This window comes from Oryzias melastigma, unplaced genomic scaffold (assembly GCF_002922805.2).
Source record: "Oryzias melastigma strain HK-1 unplaced genomic scaffold, ASM292280v2 sc00236, whole genome shotgun sequence".
NCBI lineage: Eukaryota > Metazoa > Chordata > Actinopteri > Beloniformes > Adrianichthyidae > Oryzias > Oryzias melastigma.
Genome location: NW_023416886.1, coordinates 516,310 through 537,749, shown reverse-complemented (window position 1 = coordinate 537,749; position 21,440 = coordinate 516,310). Strand labels below are relative to the sequence as shown.

General features: G+C 39.9%; 1 protein-coding gene across 2 annotated transcripts in view; it reads right to left on the bottom strand.

Annotated features, from left to right (window-relative positions):
* Positions 1-21,440, bottom strand: part of samd4a (sterile alpha motif domain containing 4A) — a 57,513-nt gene that overhangs the window by 13,247 nt on the left and 22,826 nt on the right. For both annotated transcript variants that reach the window (XM_024263080.2, XM_036210773.1), the window contains 6 exons: positions 15,216-15,818; positions 8,948-9,235; positions 6,723-6,832; positions 3,271-3,357; positions 1,963-2,209; positions 1,807-1,892 (listed from right to left, as the gene is read on the bottom strand). In XM_024263080.2, coding sequence (XP_024118848.1) covers positions 1,807-1,892; positions 1,963-2,209; positions 3,271-3,357; positions 6,723-6,832; positions 8,948-9,235; positions 15,216-15,818 — 1,421 coding nt within the window. The remainder of the gene's footprint in view (positions 1-1,806; positions 1,893-1,962; positions 2,210-3,270; positions 3,358-6,722; positions 6,833-8,947; positions 9,236-15,215; positions 15,819-21,440) is intronic.

Sequence of the window (21,440 nt, the reverse complement as noted above, 5' to 3'; positions counted from 1 at the left end):
AGTTCTGCTCACAGACATAACTTCTGAAAGAATGAATTAGCTTCAACATCGGAGCTTTAGCTCCAGTGTTTGCATTCTTTTGGTTATGATAACTCTTTAATATTTGACACAATTATTGAAACTCCAGCTTATTCTGAAGAAACAGCCTCGTGCTGCTGAAAGGTGGATGTAATCAACGTGAATCAGAGGATTCTGCTGCGAAAAAAAAGAACTCTTTTCATACGGACTCTGCAGCAATATGTAATGTTTAGAACGTCAAATGGTAAATGGTGTATACTTGTATAGCGCTTTCTACCCTCCTTAAAAGCCTTCACAGTCACAGACCCATTCACCCATTCACACACACATCCACACACTGGTGGTGGCTCCGCTGCTGAACACTGGTGCCAACCTCCCACCAGAGGCAATTCGGGGTTCAGTGTCTTGCCCAAGGACACTTCGACACATGGGGGGGCAAGGTGGGAGTCGAACCCGCTCACTTCTGATCAGGAGTCAACCGCCCTACCACTGCACCACGGCCGCCCAAATATTGAAGAACTTTGAGGATAAAAAACTGTGGAGAACATTTTTACGTTTTGTTGTTAAATGATCCAAAACAGCAATAATGTTTGTCCTTTTATGTTGTTTATGTCACTGCTGAACTTCGTTTTTGAGAGGTGCCAACAGTGGAAGAATGGGTTGATGTGATATTGAGTATATATAACCTGGAGAAACTGACATATTCATTGAGATTGGAGAGTGACGTATTTAAATCTGTGGATAAAATGGCTACACTATATTCAAAAATCCAGATTGGATTTTATATAAACTGAAATGTGTAATGTCTAATGTGTTGTGTAAATAGTGTTTTCAAATGTATGAAGGACTAATAGAATAAGACTAATTGGACTCATTATTATCATTATAGAGAATGAAAAAGGACTTGGGCCCCGGTACTAAAGCTACAGTGTTTTTTTGTTTGTTTTTTTGAGGGGGGGGGGGGTGTTGTCTCTCACCTTAGCTTTATTTGAAAATCATGATTTATTTTCTTTTAGCTTTTTTTCCTTAATTCTGTTTGTTTTTTCTTGTCTTTCTACGAAGTTGTGATATTTTTTATTTGTGAAAATTGTAAAATAAGGTGGAAATAAAGTAAATTACAAAACAAAGAATATAAAATATTGAAGAACTTTGAGGATAGAAAACTGTGGAGAACATTTTCAGGTTTTGTTGTTAAATGATCCAAAACAGCAGTGATTTTATCCTTTTTGTTGTTTATATCACTGCTGAACTTTGTTTTTGTCAGCTTTGTTGATTTTGATCTCTTGCTTTAAATAAAGGTATAAATGACAGTAATTTAATACAAATAATTTCAATTTTTACCCATCGAGTAAACAGACATACTCATAGCAACGAACATTAAATTAAAAAGTAAGAGTTGTGGTTTGAGTCGTGAATCGAATCGGATCTCCACCTGAGCAAAGATCCACAGCTCTACTTTATAGATTCAGTTTTTTTCGTGTATTCACTGTAAAGGCACGGTGACTGTTTTAAATGAATTCAAACATATTTGAACTATTCAATAGATGTATTTGATGTTTCCATTTCGATAACTGTCTCTGCATGTTTGAAGGTCAGCAGGTTCAGTCTGAGCCTCACGTCACACCGAGGGTTAAAGCACAGAGAAGACAGAACATCGAACAATCCCACCATGACACAGCAATCCTTCAGTTTTTCCTTCCATTCAAAACCCTAAAGGATATTAATTTAAAGTAAAAAACAAATGAGACCATTTGAGGTTCCAGACTGAAGCATAGACGGAGGAGCTACCTCGTGGATGAGGCACTTGTCGATGAGCTGCAGGTAGGAGCTGATGTTCTCCTCGTCTGAGTGTGACACCAGCAGTTGGGTGCAGACTGGGGGGGGCAAACACAGAGTAAGCGTGGTGCTGGTCACTGACGAGTGTCTGAGAGCGGCGCTGTTCACCTTTGCCCATGACCCGAGTGAACTGTCCAGGAAGATCTCCCTTAGCAATGACGCTGGTCCCAGACTCCGCCTCCCCTCCGCCTCCCCCGCTGAGGTGAGAGCCGGGGGCAGCGCTCTTGCTCTCGGAGCTCAGCAGAGGGCGCTGCAGGGAGGATTCCTCCCCCCCACTGAAAGCTTTAATAGGTGTCATGATCATCTGGTGCAGCTCCTGCAGGGGGGCCCGCAGGCTGCTGCCCTCCAAGACATCCTGCAGACAGGAAGCAGGGCTTCAGACGGGATGAACACACACGGAGACTCATGAACAGCTGTTTTGACTGACACGGTAAAGGAGTTAGGGTGTCATGAGGAAAGATGAAAAGCATAACTACTTCTCTACTTCCTGTACAACCACATGATCATCCATTGACTGTATTTGAGAACTGGAATGAGTGAGAGTGACATCATCCGTAGAAAAGCTTTCGACCTCCCCCCCCGTTTCTTCTCTCTTTTTGCAGCCTTTTGTGATACATTTGTCCCTGTGATACAAACGGCATTTCACCGGCTCCAGTCAGCCGATTCACCGTGAAAAGAAGCATTTCGTCGGCTTTTTCCCCGGAGGTAAACGGTGTAGTTATATTAATTTGAACACTTGTTAAAAAAATAAAATAATAAACGCTCTGTTTCATTTGAAGCTCATCTTCACACTAAACTGTTAGACGGTTACAGTTTATTCACATTTAAAAGCTTAAAAGCTGAAAGTTCTGAAAAGATTTAAAATATTATTTCTGAAAGGGTTTCCTAAAGCTCTCATCCTCATCTGTCAAAGGAGACGTCTGCATCTCATTTGACCTTTTTATGAAATCTCTCAAATGTCGTAAGAGTTTGAGAGACCACAAACTTTTACTGAGGCATCTGATTGGTCAGTTGGTAACTTGAAAAATAAGAAAATAGAGAGTTAAACATGTTAAACAAAAAATGTATCAGATCAAGAATGATTATTCTGACAAAAGAATGAGTAACAGCTGTTTATTCCTCTATTGAAGTCTATGAGATTTTAGCTTCTTGGAGCCAAAATGTCATGCCAGGGGGAGGGGTCACTCAGTCCAGTTCTTATTTACAGTCAACCTCCAGAGTGGCCATGTTTCAGAGTAAACCCAAAATACAACAAAGTGTAGATGAGAAGGTTCCTCTGGACTGTTGTAAGTTCTCCCTGAACTCTGGGCTCTCAGGTATGATGGTGTGGTTCCGGTCCGATCAGATACTAAACACTAGAACAGCGAGGGAGGCGGTGCTCGCCACGTTTCTGTGAGGGTGAAATGGGTCTTCAACCTTTTCCAGACTGCGCAGGAAGTTCTGCCTGTCCCGAAGTTTCTGAATGCTGATGACAATCTTGTGTCGTGCTCCTTTGGTAACTTTCTGTTGGAGGAAAAAAAAACATCATCAGCAAGATGAATCTTTGAGGTTTCAACAAGGCAGTCCTGTCTGTTCCTGAGCTCCTTAATGTAAACCATAGATGCTTCAGGAAGGTTCTAGAACAGTGTGCTACGGCTGCTTTCTCACTAGAAGAACCCTGTGGGACTCCTCAAACTCCAAACTTTCTCCTTTGTTTGGTCAGACTTCACACACACACACGAGGGTGAAACAGTCTGGAAAACTCCTGCAGTTCCAGCAGCTGCTCATTTGGAGGCTCATCTGTCGCTCTGACCAGGTCAAAACCAAAGGAAGAGGCTAGTCCTGCTAGTCCTCTGACTGTCATGCCTGCATAGAAAGCTATTTCAGAATCCCCCCACACACTACATCACATGTGTCAAAGTCAAGGCCCGGGGGCCGGATCCGTTATTAATGGTCCGATGTTATCTTGGGCTTATTTCTAACTTGTATAATTTTAACAAAATATATTTTTATGGAGAGTAAAATATTGAAAGTTATTTAAGGTTTAAGTTGATTTATTCTGGAATAACATTCCTGCCTTTTTATTATTCATAATTATGTTAAAAAGTTATGATTTTAAAGTTGTAGAAATGTAGTTTTAAAATAAATGTTGATCCTGAGGTGTGTTTCGTATTTTGGCCCCCTGTGCGATTGAGTTCGACACCCCGACTCACTACATTGTGCGTTCACCCTTTCCTAGAGCTGTCCGAACCTACAATTCCAAAAGCAAACGCACTAGAAATTTCCCAGACGTTTTTGCAAAAAACTAGCATGCATTGATGCTCACTAGATTAGCGAATATAGACCACAATGCATTGCAGTCGAACAACAAGTGTTTAAATGTAATTTTTAATAAATCATCCACATTTTCACCATCAGAACATAAATAAATGTTGTAATGTTCGTACTGATTTGATTTTGACTTTATGAAATCGGTGACGTCATATCCAGTGTTTAAAAAAACAAAAAAAACTAGTGGGCATCGTGTCCGAATTATCTTTAAAATCCAGAGCACTAGATAGTTCTGAACTATGTATTTGTTTAGTAGTTAGGGACTAGGGGGGAATTCGGACACAACCGTTATTTTTCTGTCTTTATTTTTTTATCTCCTCCAAACACACAGAGAGCTTCCAGCTTCTCCTCTCTTTGGTTGATTGAAAGTCTGTCTACATTCCTTCTGAAGTGAACCGCACCAGAGTTCATCTGCAACTGAACAGAAACCCTCATTCTTCTCAAGAAGACCAGAATTCTCTTGTTTGGTCCAAACCAGAATTCAAGTGGGATTTTACACCTGCTAAACCTGGACGACCACCGGAGGAAACCGGCTCTGCTGTGGACCAAACGTAAAACCCAAACTGTTCCTGATAAATGAAATGAGTGAAATGAGTTAAAAGAAGCTCAAAAACGGACAATGAAAACAGTTTATATGAAAAGACACCGATAAAGGAGAATCTTTCCGAGGACAGGAGAGCGTCGTTGTTGTGCTGACGTCTCGGCGTGGCCGACCGTGACCTTTAAGCCTTAGACAGAAGAGCTGGCAGCACCTGGGGAAAGTTCCAGCTTCCCCATCAGCAGAGTTAATTTTAGCATTTTAGATTCAATTAAATGAGAGGATCTTCATGCACAGTCACCAACTGCCACTGTCACCACGGGTCAAGCTGTACATTTCACATCTGCAGTGGAATAGTTCTCGATCGAACTACACCCAAAGACCAGCTCTTTGTGATTCATTAAAGCAGTCTAAATTCCAATACTTAAAAATATCAACACACAACTCATCTGAGAATGAAAAAAGGTCAAAGTAAAGATCTGCCCACAAGACCAATGTTTGCACAATCCCTGTAGTGAGGAGAGAAGGAAAAGACTCAACTGCCTAATTTGAGAGACATAATATTGTAGTTATAGTAAAGTATTACTAAAACGACACATAAACGAGCCCCATCTATATTATTTTACACTAAGAAGTCCAAACTTTGTGGTAGCTTTACTGAACATCCTGCACTCTCACAGCTTCATGTCACTTTATTCTGTTTGTTCTATTGCTGTAAAGCTTTTGGACTTTCAGCTCCTTCAGGATATTTTCTGCTTTTGGCTTTTATGATTTTCATGGTTCATGAAAGATTGAGGAATTTTAATGCTCATTATTGAATTGGACAATAAGTGAACAAAACTGAGGGAGGTTTTGAGAGTTCAGAACTTGGACAGAACCTCAGATGGAAAAGAATTTCACATCTTTAAAAATTCTGCAGACTGGGGTCTTATATTTGCACTCTGCATTTAAGGGGTGGGATTACAAATATTTGCTCCTTCGCTTCTTCCTTCAAGCAACAGATCAAACTCTTCTTGTTTGATCATAAACTGACAGCAAAGGTCTATTCATGATTGAGTACAGAAACAGTACCACTGTCAAGAAGACGTCATCTTCAATCATCTTCATTGATGTTTCAATAATTCCTACATAGTCTTTCTTGATATCTCAAATGGGTTTGTTTCATCTGTGTTTTGTACATTTTTTATTTTTGTCTTTCAATATTTTTAATGCTTGAAACTAATGATGCACAATAATGACTTTTTAAACCCAATATCCAATACTCCCAGCCTCTTGCAGCCGATACCGATAATCAACCAATATTTTTTAAATACTTTTTAAAGTATTTGCAAGCACACAGTAAACTGAACAGGTAGTACAACCACTGTTAGCGCTTTCAGTCTGCTATACATCTGTCAATAGAGAAAAGGCATTTCAATGGTCAGAACAAATGTTGACTTAAATAGCAATGTAACAAGGACATTTTTTTCAAAACAAATAAAGCCCGATATGATAAGGTGAAAAGGAAATACTTAAATCTCAAGGTTAAAAAATAATTGCTTTGTTTTAAACTGAAGTGCAAAATAAATAATACCATTTTTGGCGTAATATAATAATAATCACTATCGGCCAATAATTATCATCTATTATTGGGCAACCCTACTTTAAATACATCAATAAATCAAATCAAGAATTCCACATAGTTTGTAATTTTTTACCATTTTAGGTAAATGATTCAGGATTATTTATGCATAAGGTAACTTTTTACATTTAATTTGAGGCATTTTCTTAAGGTTGTCTTTTCATTTTTTTATTCTTACTTGCCCGTTCAAAAGCAATGGTCAATAATTTGAGAGAAACAGTAATTATTAAAGGAGCTTACTATCAGGTTTTTGCATTAGCAGTTATTTTTGTTGTGTTGAACCTTTTCAGCTATTTGACCATAAACATTTGAACGTTTTATCATCACGGCCTGAGCCATTAAGGACTCGTGAATGCAGAGGAGATGTGAACATCATGAACCCCGTGTGTGTTTATAAACCTGTGCCTCCAGCTGATCTTCTGTCAAAGACATCATCTCGTCGTAGGTCATCGTGGAGAAGAGAGCAGCATACTTATGAAGACGAAGGCTCTTCAGCCACGCAGGAACATCTGTGAGGGACAAAGGACAGAGAGGGGTTCATCAGCACCACCACCACCGATCACTACATCACTACAACCAGTTTATGAGACATCTGTGAATGTGGGTGATGCTAAAATATGGAATGAAAAGAGTCTCAATGGATTTTTGTATGCGTAATGCTGAATTTGTAACTCATGTGATACATTTTGTGTGTAACTGTGCACACTTCCGACTGTGTTTTCACTTGTGCACTCGAATAAAATAAAATTTACTGACACACATTTAAAAATGTCAGCGGTTGAAAACCAACTAAAAAAATCAAACAGCTCCTACATTAAATCTTTAAATAGTACGCGACAATCACCTGATACACACATACACAAAAACAACACATTTATGCAGAGTTACAAGTGAACGAGGGGTTGTGAGTCTCTAGATCTGTGGTAGGTAGATGATGCCTTGAAATGCTCAGAGTTTCTTATCAGCAGCTTTGATCTCAGATTGTGACAAACTAACATTTTTCCACTTTATTAAACAGATATGTCCAATAATTAAGATAGAAAAGTCTAAATATGCGTTTTAAAATGTATCCCTTTAAAAGAAAAAGTTTTCCAGAACTCGACAGCACCCCCAGCCCGAAGCTCTTCCCCGAGTGCTGGTCTCCAGTCACGGCTATTCCAGGTCCTTCTCCACACCCAGAGAGCTGAGAGAACCCATCAGATCCAAAGTCAGTTCTGACTGACCTACTGTGGTGATTGGAAACTAGAGCTGTGGGCAGAGCTACGGGCTGGAGGAGCTGTCGAGAGGGAGCAATGAGTTCAGGAAAAAAACTAAAATTAAAAGGGATGTGTTTTAAAAATGCTAATTTAGACTTATTTTAATCTTAATTATTAGGCTTTTCTCTTTGAAAAAGTAGTTTTTAAAAAGTTTTTACTAAATATTATTCACAATCTAAGTTCAAAGCTGCTGATAAGAAAACTCTGATGACCCAGCATTCCAGCAGCATTTAAACGCATCATCTACACACAAAATTAGTGATGTGAAATGACTCTCACAACCTCTCGTTGTTACTCTCATTTGTGCGTAAATGCGTTTTTTTTATGCGTGTATCAGGCGATTCTTACGTACTATTTAAAGATTTGTATGCATAGATGTTTGAATTTGTAGTTATTTTTAAGCTGCTGTAATTTCAAGTTGTGATTTGCTGTAAATTGTATTTTTGTTATATTTGAGTGTAACTGTATATACAAAGTTACAAGTATACACAGGAACAAAATGTATTGTATGAGTTACAAATCAAGTGTTTCACACACACAAATCCAAAGTTACACACAAACAGGCAGACAAGTAACACATAAACACACACAGATCCAGTGAGACTAGATGTTTCCATACAAAAGTATCAATTAAATTAATGGAAGGATGGATGAATGAATGAAGTCGTGGATGGATGAATGAATGTATGTGGATGGATGGATAGATGGATAAATATGTGGATGGATGGATGGATGAATGAATACATGGATGGATGGATGGATGGATGGATGAATACGTGGATGGATGGATGGATGAATACGTGGATGGATGGATGGTTAAAGAGTCATGGTGGCAAATACCGGTATGGTTGTTATCTGACATGATAAATGCCCAAGGCTCTTTACAGTTCACCCATGCAAACACTGGTGGGGGGCAAATCTCCCAATTAATGCCCTGATCACCAGCAGCAATGAGGGCGTCTGGCCCAAGAGTACTTTGATTACCAGGAATGCAAGATACTGAACCCAAACCTTCTGATCTGAGGTTGTAATGTCATGTAAAGCCAGAACAGACAGGGTTTTATTTTAGTGTGAAAACAGAATTTCTATCATGGAAGTCAATGGAGTTGAAACCTGCCTCCAATGCAGTTTCTGAAGGACCTGTAGAATTTGGTCCCTTCTGGTTTGAGCCAGATTCTGAACAGGAAGTAGAGGCTCGACTGAGACTTGAAGACAGAACTCTAGTATTGTATTGAAGAATTGAACATCAAGTCTCAGTGTTGTTAAAGTGGATTTTGAAAATGTCTTCCGTGGAGGATTGTGAGGTCTGTCACAACAAACTGCAGCACTAGAGCAGTGGGTTCAGGTCCGTAGGCTGGTCTCACTCACCCCTCATGCCACTGCCCTCCTCATGAAAGGAGTTACGATGTAGGGCCGAACCACCTCCTAAACCAGCATCTTCCAGGTGTTCGCTGCCTCCACTGCCGGAGGAGGCGATGCTGCTCTGCGGGGAGAGCGGGGCGTGGTCTGGAGCTGGCCCTCTGGCGGTGCGTAGGTCTTCCTGGGACAACCAGACGTGGCCCAGCGGCTGGTTGTTGGGGCCACTCATGGGAGGCGTTAGGGATACGGAGCGCTTCAGAGGAGTGTGCTGCTGACTGCCACCACCACTGCTGGACACTGCAAAAGAACAACACAGATGTTCTGTTAAAGAATCACATAGAGAAACTAAAACACAATATAAAAGCATTTTGATTTCCTGAAATTGGGCAGTTTCACATCCAGAATGGGGACAGACTTGGCTGTGCAACAAGTTTTTGTTTTGAAACCAGCCCCAGGACGAAGGTGAAAGTGTCCCACTTTGGGTTTGCTCAGAAAAGGCCCTAAAAGGTCCTGAAAATGTCCTGAAAGCAGGACAGAGCACCGCTTGATGCCCCGTTCACCTTCTGGAGGAGATTTTCCACTCTAGCTGCCAGACTGTGAGGAGAAACCCGGAGAACTATTTCAAGGAGTTTTATTCATTACTCAAGAAGTTTATGCTTTTCTAATTACTTATATACTCATTTTTGTTTCTATATAAGATAATGTAATTTCTTTATTTATTCATCAATTATATAATTCCATGTATTTTACTTTAATTTCCTTGCTGTTGTTTCTGTAGTTTCCATCATTCATTATTTTCTAGTTATTTTATCCTTAATTCTACCTTAAACCAACTATGAATGCATTTTTGAACCACTGTATTTGCAAATTATTTAAAAGCTCTCATAATTCTGCTTGCATCACAGATTTGTTCACAGATTGTTTCAATGAAATCAAGTTGTGAATTTAAAAGTGCTCTCTGGGTTTTCCATGCTGACATTCCAACACAGTAATGCTTCAATGTAAGACAAAATGATGAAAATGCTTAAAAAAAAATTCCACTTTTCAGCATGCTGTATAAATGTAAACACCTGAGAGGCTTAGGAGCAGCTTTTCAGACTTAGCTGAATCTGGAAAAAGCTGACCTGCTGCTCTACAACATGAAAACTCTGCAGAGCAGTTTTTCCTCTCAGATGTTCAGACTTTACAGACCAGAGCAGAATATATCACGTTTGTGTTTCACAAGCAACGAGCCAAAGAGACTGAAGAAAAACCTGATGCTGAGGCACCACGAGGCAAAGAGTTACATTTAGAAAGTACAAATATTTCACAACATTTTAAAATACTTCTTTCAAGCTCAGCGAGTATAGAAAGTTCACATTTGCATATAAAAAAATGTGCAACAAAATAATGAAGTTCTATTCTAAAAACCAGAAAGATCAAAGTAAAAACTTAATTGTTGCCTGAATGCCTAACATTTAATGACTAAAGATTTCATTGTTTTCTTTACTTCACCCTAGAGCACCATCGCCGGCTAATTTTTACCCGAGCAAAAGTATTTACATGGTTTTCAATATGTTGCATTTTTCTGAGTGTCATGGGTAAAGTCTCACATGTCCCAGGAATGGGCGGACCAAAGGCCAAGTCTCCAGTATCATTATTTCCTTTTTTGGGGGGGGATTTTTTGTTCTCAAATTCTTAATTTTTCCTTCATTTTTGAGCATGTTTTTAGGATCAACCTCTGTTTTTCATTTTCAATTTAAAAACACATACCTAGGGCTGGGTGATAAAACCATAACCATAGATATCACCATAGAACATTTTCTCGACAGAGGAATGAGTCTATCGTGACTTTTATTTTGAAGGGTCAGAAGTTGATACTCACCAGTGGGGCACATTTTGACCTCTTTGTCGAGAATAAAGTTCAAGTGTTAGTCGCCACATGGAGAGTAAATGATTACATCTAATCATTTATGCACATTAGCTCTCATTTCGGTACATTTTTTGGACCTCTCCATTTCCTTGTCTGCTGGCAAGGTAAACAAAGCTTGCGAGACACCATAACTCTGCAGTCACTTCTGCTAATCTTCTCTGTGTAACACTTAGTTTCAGTTGATGAAGCAGCAGAACATCTGGAGATTTTTAATGGGAGTCAGTCAGATTTGGAAGACAAACCAACTGGACTTACAGCAGCAACAGAAAGTTTAATACAAAGTGTTGATTTGGTGATCACAATGTAGCATTAGCATGATGCTAATATACTTTACTTTATAGAAGGACTTTCACTCTGTCTCTCTGTGCCTTAAAAAATAAATAAAAATCACGTGCTTCCTCCTTAATCAGTTCAGTGCGAGAGAGCATCCCTATCCAGAATTTGCCGGTTTCATCCACAATAAAGATTTGCTCTGGATGATAATTATCCTCAACGGTTATCAGGATATTTTCGAGCTGCTTCTGAGTCAGCTGATGTCATTTCTCCAGGCAGGCTTGCTTTGAGTGAGTGCACGCCTTGGAAAATTCCTGCAGCACCTTCGGAAGCAAAAGTTTCATTAAAGTGTCTTGACTTCTGAGTTTTTGGGACTAACTGGAATAAAGAAACTCAAATAAGTGGGGTAACACTGTATAGCGAAAGTGTTCAGGGGTTAAGGTGGGACAGAAACAAATAAAAGTGACAGAGAACTAAAAAAAATGTTTAGTGGCACAAAAAGGCTTTTAAATTTTCCCTAAATTAACAAAAAGGTTCTTAAAGACCCACTTCAATTATAATAGTGTTTTTAACTTGTTCTTGTTGCATTTTTCTTATGATGGAGGACATATATATCATTTGAGTTTAAAACTGCTTCTAAGAATCTCTTTATTCAAATCAGGATGAATTTCAAAAAGTTCAGGACACAGAAACTGTGATGGGCGGACCAAAGTCTCCCTGCTCCGCTTTGTTCTCTAGCATCTTCTTGCAGTCTAATACATTCATTAATGTTAGGAGTGTAACAGATCACAAAACTCACGGTTCCAATTGGTTTGGATCATTTTACGGATCAGTGAAAAGTAAAAAAAAAAAAAAAACAGCAGGAAAAAAACATAAGATGAAAGCCTATATTTTTTTTTTACTTCAAAACATCTGTGAAGTACTTCATAAATATACACTCACACATCTTTGAACATAGGCAAAAATGTAAAAACATGTAGTTTCTGACAGCATTTACATGTCTGGAGATCAAATCTATAAGAGATTTGAGAGAAAAGAATGCTGAATATGCATTTTTTCTTTGCCCCCACATCCAAATAAAATTTTAAATAAAAAGTCAAAATTAAACATTCATTATTTTTTATATTATTTGTAGTATTGAAAGTAACTCTGGAAACATTTAAATATTTCAAATAATTATTATCATCTGTGGTCCATGTGCAGGTGAGGCGCTGCCATGCCCGCTTTTCCTGGAGATTTTTGATCCTTTTGCCTTGCCGTACTGCCTTCCCCTGACAGAACGTCCCGGTTGCAGAAGCAGCGGCTGCAGGAAAGCTGCTGCTCTTCACTGGGAGATCTGAACCCAGACACGGAGACATGTACCAATCCCAGAAAAGTTTTCAAGTGTACCAAAACTTTGACGCATGCCAAAACAAAGACGGTGTACAGAACATGAATTTGACTCCAGTTGCATTGGATGTAGGGAGAATAATAATTTTTATAATGGGCCCATGAGGTACGCAGTGGGGGAGGGTTTGATCCGCGGTATACGTGTGGCCTGAATCATGGCTAGTGATCCGTACAGACCACGGATTATCCGTCTCGCTAATTAACCTCTTCCTTTTCCTCCTCTGAGCTGGAATTTGGCTCCAAAAATATCTCTAATATGGCTCGTCTTTTATGTTGCATCACTCAAGTTAGCTTAAGGTTGTCAGGTAAGCTATCACGAGAGTGTAAACAAAGGGATGATGGGATGTCAGTGGAGGCTTACTTCTGTCCCACCCACAACTCAGAGGTGAATTTCTAACACTGCTCTGCAGAAACGATGTCCTACAAAACGATACAGGTTTTGGCTAAAAGCTGCATCATCATAGTTAAAAGACCAGTAGGGAAGACTTGCTGGAACTTCAGTTTTCTGAATTGTTTTTTATGCTATTATCGAAGTGATTTTTAACCATCAACTTCTATTTACTACTTCACTCATTTGTATACTAATACTTTTACCAACAGGGAGACCCCCCCCGTTCAATCCAGGCCTGTAGCTCCAGAACATCCCGGAGACACAAGGCGCTCTGAATCTCCGATGCTGCTCCAGAAGGTAAACAGGCTATAAAAGTGCAGAGCCAAAGAGCTTTTTGTGTCGCCTCACTGACGCTGGGAGCTGCCACCAATACTCCAGTCTCTCCCCTCCTAGTCCTATAAGCAGCCCACTTACTGTTGGCGCTATGTATAGGAGTTCCTGAGGCCTGTTTAAAATAGGTGCCCAGCTAACATTTCAAGTTCCAGTCCCTAAATATTAACCATTTTCCCTAAATACAGTCTGCCACAAAGGCTTCCTTACAAGGCAAAGGATGGTTGCTGGGAGCTGGTGTGCTTTCAGCTCAACCTGTGGTAAGCTGAGGGGGAGGGCTGTGGATGCAGGTTGATGAGTCGGGACAATTCTGGCTGTACTCGTCACCAGGACAACAAGCCCAGTCCACGGTAATCGAGAGAAGTGAGGTGATTATTGGAAAAGACGGAGCTCTGCACTCTGTGGGTTTTTGGGACTGAAGCACGGACGTTCTGACCTTTTCTAAAGAAAACACCTCCATCCATTCAGAGGGATCCAGCTGTTCTACTCATGTGAGCCTTTACTTAAGGAACCGTGCACACAGCCCTCACGTCTCCAGAGCTAACGGCTAACCAGCGTTTAGCAAACGCTGAAATGTTGGGAATTAAAGAGTGAGGAGTCACGAATACAAGAGGCTCTTTCTTGGAGCAGAGAGCAGGCCTTTGAAATGTGGCTTTATTTATACACCCTCAGCTGTTTCTTTCATCTCTCTGAAAGAAAAAAAGTGCACACACTCACACATATAAAACACATACAAACACACAACGCCCTTGCAGTGGTGTCTGGAAATATCCAGTGAAGTTGTGTGCCCTCCATCGGGTTGTTCTGCATCTGTAGCTGCTGTGTGGGCCCGTCAGAGTGGAACCGGCCCGTCCCAACAGGAACATATTTGCTGTGCAGCTGCTCACGACAAACTTGGACTCAGAGGGATTCAGTGTTTCACAAATCTGAAGTACAACTTAACCCTTCAACACCTGAAGCATCGCCAGTGACGCTTAAACAGTAAATCTTTAAAATACTGTAACTTTTCAACATGATGAGAGTAATTCCAGTAGATTCTGAAGGAGAAAAGCAGAGCCACTTTTCTCCTTCAGAATCTACTGGAATTACTCTCGGGGGCCGGATCCGGCCCTCTGGGTAACTCTATCCGGCCCTCCAGATCACTTTATTTTATTGTTATTAATGGCCTAATGTTATCTTGTAGTTATTTCTAACTTGTATAATTTTGACAAAATATATTTTTATAGAGAGTAAAATGTTAAAAGTTATTTAAGGTTTAAGTTGATTTATTCTGGAATGATATTCCTGCCTTTTTATTATTTGTTATTATGTTAAAAAGTTAGTTTTAAAGTTTTAAAAATTGGCATTCTGCTAGTTTTTGGACGATTTTGGCATTTACTAAGATTTTTAGGCTGTTTTGGAGTTTAGCTAATATTTACATGCTAGTTGTTTTGGCTAATTTAGGTTTTTTTCAGTTTTTAGATAGTTTGAAGTTTAGCTATATCAGCCACATCATAGGTGCTTTTGCTAACCCAAGTTTTTTTTTTATAGCTAATTTGGCATTTAGCTAATTATTTAACTAATATTTAGCCATCTATTAGCTTCAGCGGCCAAATTCAGCTTACAGCATTCACACTATCATTATCACAGGTAATGCTATATATCAAGTTCATAACCATGTTAAAAAATAACGGTTTTAAAGTTTACAAATTTTGTTTTAGAGTGTTCAATAAATGTTTATCATGTTCGGCTCACGACCTACGGTGTCAATCATAGATCCAGGCCACACCTCTGCCGCTAAGTCCAGCTCCATTAGCCCCGCCCCCTTTTTGGCATTTCTCAAATCTGGGTTGAGAATGGAGTCAGGCTCCATCTGCTGGGTTTGTGTACAATTTTAAGGGTTAAATGAGTTTTGTTTTGGTGACTAAGAGAAGAGGCTTTGGAAATAGGACGCTCAGTGTAAGCTGACTGATGGCTGAAGGTGTGTCAAAAGTTCTCCTTACCAGTGCCGCTTCCTCCGCCGGTTCCGACTGTGTTAATGGTTGCTGGCACAGAGGATGATGGGTAGAGAAGGAGGTGCCCGTTTTCACAGCCCTGCTGCTGCCACCCTCCAACCACGCCTGACTCCCGGGAGCTCTGCCACCCGTTGAGGCGGTCATCTGAGCCGTAACGCTGGTGGTGATGTGAGCAGAAGGGATGGCCCGAGGAGGAGTTGTTAGTGGAGGAGGAGGATCCTGAGGAGGGGAGCGTGGATGGAGGTGTAGACTGGTGGTGGTGGTGGTGGTGGTGGTGGTGTGGTCCAGCAGGAGGGGGTCGTTCCAGCGAGTCTCCTCGGGCAGCAGCCCTCTCCTCCAGATGGTTGAGCCACAATGCCAGAGCAGCGCGGTCTTCTAGGGAGGTAGCGGGGTGGATGAGGGCGTAGGACAGGAGCTGACGGGACTCCTCCAGGTGATGGCCGTGCTCGATGGTGTGAGCCAAGATGCGCGGCAGGAGACGCATGTATTCTCCTTTGGCTTCGGTGTTTCCGGGTTTCAGGAGAGGAAGATGTGCCAGAACCAGAGAGATGACGCGCTCCTTTGGCTCTCCCTGCCACTGACTGATGGTAGCTGAAAGGGAAAATAAAAACATATTTTTAGACCCATTCCAACAAAGGCGGCGCTCTCAAGAACTAAAGACTGATGTGGAGAAAACTGCCAGGAAATGCTTGGGACAGACATCTGCAACCACGCTAACCACAGCGGCACCATCCTAGCTTCCATCTCCACAGGAGGAGAGGGTAGTCCAAAACAAACTAGGAAGAGAATCTGATTGGTTTCTTCTTAAAATTTGATATTTTTCTTATACAGATCAACAGATTAGTAATCTTGTATTTATTTTTATTTTTTATTTTAGCTACCTTGGTAGATTTGTTCTGAAATGTCAAACTTTTCTCCCAAAAGTATGACTTCTACTCCTGTGCAATTTGTACTGCGGTGCGACTTTTACTCCATAAGATACAGTAATGACGGTGCACACCTTCTAATGCTATGTCTGCCGTTGTCTTTGACACACATGCGCAGTAATGCTAATCAGAATGTCAGGTTCAGTAGTGATGTCACAGGAAGTTCTAGGAAGACTCAGATACCATAACAACACACCAACAGAGTTTAAAAGTAAGAAACATTAAAACAAGAAAAATAAAATAAAAACGATGCATGAGGACCTGAAGAGAAAGCGTACTGAGTATGACATGAAGAGGGATCGTCGTCTAGGTAAGCTAACATTAACGCAAACTTATTAGCTAAATGTTTTCTGTCCATCCCTGCAACCTCTACCCCATCAGTGATATTTCTCTGCTGAAGTGAGCATCTGCTCTCAAAAGAGATCATGGTTGTGTCTAAATCCCCCCCCCCAATCACTATATAGTGCATTATTTTTTTTCAGTATTTTTTTTTTCCATCATTTTCTAGTGCTGTCCGAATGTACCAATTCCAAAATCGAGTACACTCGAAATCTTCCAGAAGTCTTTGTGCAAAACTAGCATGCATCGATGCTCACTAGATTAGCAAATGTAGACCACAATGCATTGTGGTCGAACAAATTATGCCAAAGAAACGTGTTTAAATGTAATATTTGAATAAACCATCCACCATCAGAACACAGTTTATTTATAAATAAATGTTGTGAAATGTTTATTCGACTTTCACTTTGTGAAATCGGTGACGTCATTTCCGGTGTTTAGAAAAACTAAAGAAAAGTAGTGAGCATCGTGTCTGAATTACTTTTAAAATTCAGGGCACTATATCATTTTTTTGTAGTTAGGGGTAATTCGGACATAACCCAAGTCTTTCTGCAAGACATGTAGACATGCTAACTTTCCTTATTGAAAAAAAAAAAATCAGTTATTTGTCAACTTCGTAAATAATTGTTTGTGGCAGCACTATTTTCTACCTTCCTCGAAGGTCCAAAGCATTTTACAGTCCATTCATCCATTCACACTCTGCTGCTGAACACTGATGCCAACCTGTAACCAGGAGCAAGTTGTCCACTGACACCTCGACACATGGGGGCGGCTGGGCGGGAATCAAACCTGCGATATTCCGATCAGGCGTCAACCACTCTACCTCTGCACTACACCGTCACCCAACTCACTTCAATCAAACCTTTATTCATAAAACTTCATACAACTTATCATCAAATGTTTAGAAATTTTAAAAAGTAATTAAAAGCGTTAGATTTCATCTTCATCCATCCAAACTGCTTAAGCTTTCACACACAATCACAAACAGAAACATCTCTATGAAAGCAGAACATTTAACAGCATCCATTACTAAAATAATTCCATTCTGCTTTCCTTTGAATCATAGTGTACATGAAGTTTGTATACTTGAGTACAAGTAGAGCAACTAGATGTAATGTAGAGTATATAAATTGAATACTTCCATCCATCGTCTTAACCCTCTTCATCCCTTTCAGCCTAACGCAGTTACTGTTGGGAGGATGACTGAAAACTTCTCAAGAAAACTGAACATTTTAAGTTTACAATCCATATATAAGAAAAGAACTTGGAGTATCCTACCTCACCTTTAGGATAGATTATGGATACTGGTAGACTACTTTTTCCTGAGAGTTGTATTCAGAAACTTGAAACATTCAGCTGCAGAGGACAGTAGTAAAAAGATTTACGTTTTCAAGATGATGCACCTGAGTAGAATTGTTCCCACAGGATTCCTGGAATAGGTGTTGTGGATGGGAAGATGTTGACTTCCTAATGCTGCAGGAAACATGCTGTTTCACTGCTGCAGGAGTGTCTGATCTGCAGGAAGGTGAAGCTCCTCTCCTCGTGCCCGTTTGTTAATGAGAGCAGTGTAGGAAAAGTAGTTGAGGTTTTTTTAACATTCATACAACGGCTTTCCCTTCCCTTCCCAACGCTCAACCTCCTCTGTTTACCAGCCATGCTGAGAGATCTCCTTCTGAACGGGCGGCAGGTTCCTGTACTTCACATGTTTTAAGCTCAGGTGAATCACAGAGGAGATGACTTCCTCTGTACCAACACTGAACAGGTCCTATAGTCCTCTCTAAATCACCTCCATACCTCTCACTGATATTTAGTCTGCAAGGAGCCATCATGTGACCTTCTTTACTGCTTCGGCAGCAGGTCAGAAGTTCAGTTCTCCCAGTTCTCAGTTTTTAGCAGGTTAGTAATACTGTTATACTTGTGGTTTCTGGGCCTGTGAAGGGATCCTCAGGTGTTGGCCAAAAGCTTTGTACCTGATGGACACCTTAGCCTCTCCTCTGTACCAGGGTTTTTAGCCTCAGACATAACATTCATAAAGTAACACTAAAAACAAAAAATGATTTACAATTCATCAGTCCCAGATTTCCTGCTTTGATGTGACTCGATATAAATGAACTCGTGACGTTTTTTGACAGTCATCTAATAGGAGAAATTCATATTCCAAAGAAAAATCATATTCAAAACAAAGAAAGTTTGTATTCAAAACGGTCGTGTCAAACCTAAAACTAAATGTATTCATATTTATTTGTGTACAAAGATTAAGTTTGAGCACAATTATGTCTCAATGCATACATTCCTTTTTGACAGATATTTTACCCCACAGATAAAGGGGGCAGCCTTTAACAGTAAAAGATCCGTTTGGGCTCGTTTTCTACTGATCAAAACCTAGAGGGAGCTGCATAGTCTGACTTTAGCCTTTAAGAAATTTGGATTTGTATTCATGACTTTCTGTTTTTTAAATAATAAATAAGAATTTTTTTTTTGGCACGAAAAAATATATAAAAAGAACCTAGCATCTCTCAAACTTTGAATTTTTTTTTTTTTTTACTTATTTTAAAAATAAAAGATGCTCTGTGACACACAGGATCATCTCAGTGCAGCTCTGGGCAGCTAGTAACTAATGTTGTTCAGCATAAGATAAAATGTGCTTTTAACTCATAAAAGATCAAACTTTTTACCAAAGTTTTGTTTGCATATAAATCTGTGCATTCTGGAGGTAGAGTTGATCAAACAAGACATCATACCAAACACTTTATCATCTTTTCACCATCAATTTATACATATAACTAATCCAAATGAAATAAATGCTAATTAAGTAATCGCTACTTCTTCTTTTATTTATTTTTTAATTCTTTTTCTCCTCTTTGTCCTCAGCATTCTTACTCTGCTGGGTTTTGTTATTTTAGTTTGGGGTTGGATCTTGGTAGTATTAGTTTACAGGCTTTGTTTATTTGTTTTCTTTAAGTAGTTTTGGTTATGCAGCCATTATCAGGAGCTGCTGACTCTGACATGGCTGGGTCATGTTTGGTCAAGGAGCCACCGTGGAGACATAAAAGAGCCACATGTGGATCTGGAGCTGCAGGTTCCTGCATAGGGCCCTTGGTGAGGAACTCAGCATTGTTCTTAGGTAAACAATGACCAGCAAAAATCTGGTAATGGCATCAACGTCTTACACCAGGTGTCACCAACAAATGTCCTCCTACACTTCCTCTCATGTGTGCAGACTATATCAATTTTCAAATTGTCCAACTCTTCTCCACAATAAGTCACTGAGAACATTCTTGATATTGTTTTAATGAATTTAATGAGACAACCATTTATTTGGTCCAATTATGATTTCAAATCCTCTTGCGCTCCTTCCTGTTTGGAAAACATGGTGACTTTTTCCTATGAAAAGTTTGAAGATGTTGGACCTGAATGCTGAAAGCTGTGGTTCATTATCTGAGGGGTCTTACTCTCACGAGGTGGAATGTGATACAACTTTGACAGGAAGTTAAGACTTATCTATAACGTGAACAAACCTAATGTGGAAGTCCCCCGTCCTCTTCACTGTGTTTGAGCAATAGCTCTAAGCCCCACATTCCACAATCTCTGAAGCCCATCTGAAACAGGGACCAGATACAAGCTTCCCATTGAGATGTGCGCCGCATTTTCTGTCAACAATGCAAACCCAGAATCCAGAGTTTGAAAAAAAAAGTTTGATCTATAATTCATTGATTGAATTAAAACATTACTGAACACAAGAAATATATATTTTTTGTTTTCACTGATTAAAGTTCATTTGAGTCAGAACTTTCAAGATGTAAGATTTAATTTTTTCCGCACTATTGATAATAAAAAGAGGCGTAATGGTGAACCAGGGCCGGTAGAAGAGTCCTTTTAGATTTACATCAGATCACGAGGGACACTGCCGGAAACAACAAGCTGGTTTTGCTCATTCGTTACACTCTAGTCAAAGAAAAAGTCATCAAAACAGATGCACACACTTGTGGAGACACATGATTCTGCCCGCTCTAAAAATAGATCAGTGAACAGCTTGTAAAGCCACAACAAGCACAACAGATAAGACCACACAACAGACAAGAACACCCTGTGTCTGACTCGGTTTGTGTGTGTGAGCCTTTAGGAAGGGAAGGTAGTTTAACGCAGATATTTCTCCAGTGTAGAAGTACGAATTCTTCAAGCCACTGAAAGGGTTTAGGGCAACGTGTGAAGATGGGTTATGTTCAGGACTACTATGGACAAGGTTTTATGCTGGAGATGCTCGGCTCTGGTCCACAGATCTACCACTTCATGCAGCTGATTACCTGGATCAGGTGTGTTCAGTCAATCAGAAAGAGAAGACACGTCCAGAATTCAGAGAGTGGAAAACAGATCTGGTGGTAGCACCAGGGTTGGGAGGCCCTGTTTTCCGGTCACATGACACTGTGGTTTCTATTGGGTTGATTCAAATCTTGTTATTCAGCGACACACTAACAAGAATTAGCCAGAGATACAATGCACCCAAAAATGTCTTAATGAGTTTGATAAACAAGTCTGACAATAGTCAGGGATGACATGTAATTTTAAATTTAAGGCAATTACTTGATAGTCAATCCAAAGACCATTCAAGACCAATTAAGCATATTTTACTCTATAATGTATTTATAAAAAACATTAATAATGTTCAAGTGACTCCAGGTGTTGATGTCTAACAAACAAACTCTGAAATGCAGTGATTTATAATTGGTCACGTGAGTCAATGTTTTACTTAAAGTCAGTTGTTCGGCCATCTTGGGCTGGATATGACATGTGGAACATCCTGGGACTCTTTCCAAATATGGGCTATAATTCAGGACAAAAACCTCGGTCAGTTTTCAGAACAAGAACATTAGAGCTGTTCAATGATAATTATTTCACCAGATCCTCATCAATAAAAAGGTTGTTCCCAATTTTGTCACAATCTCAATCT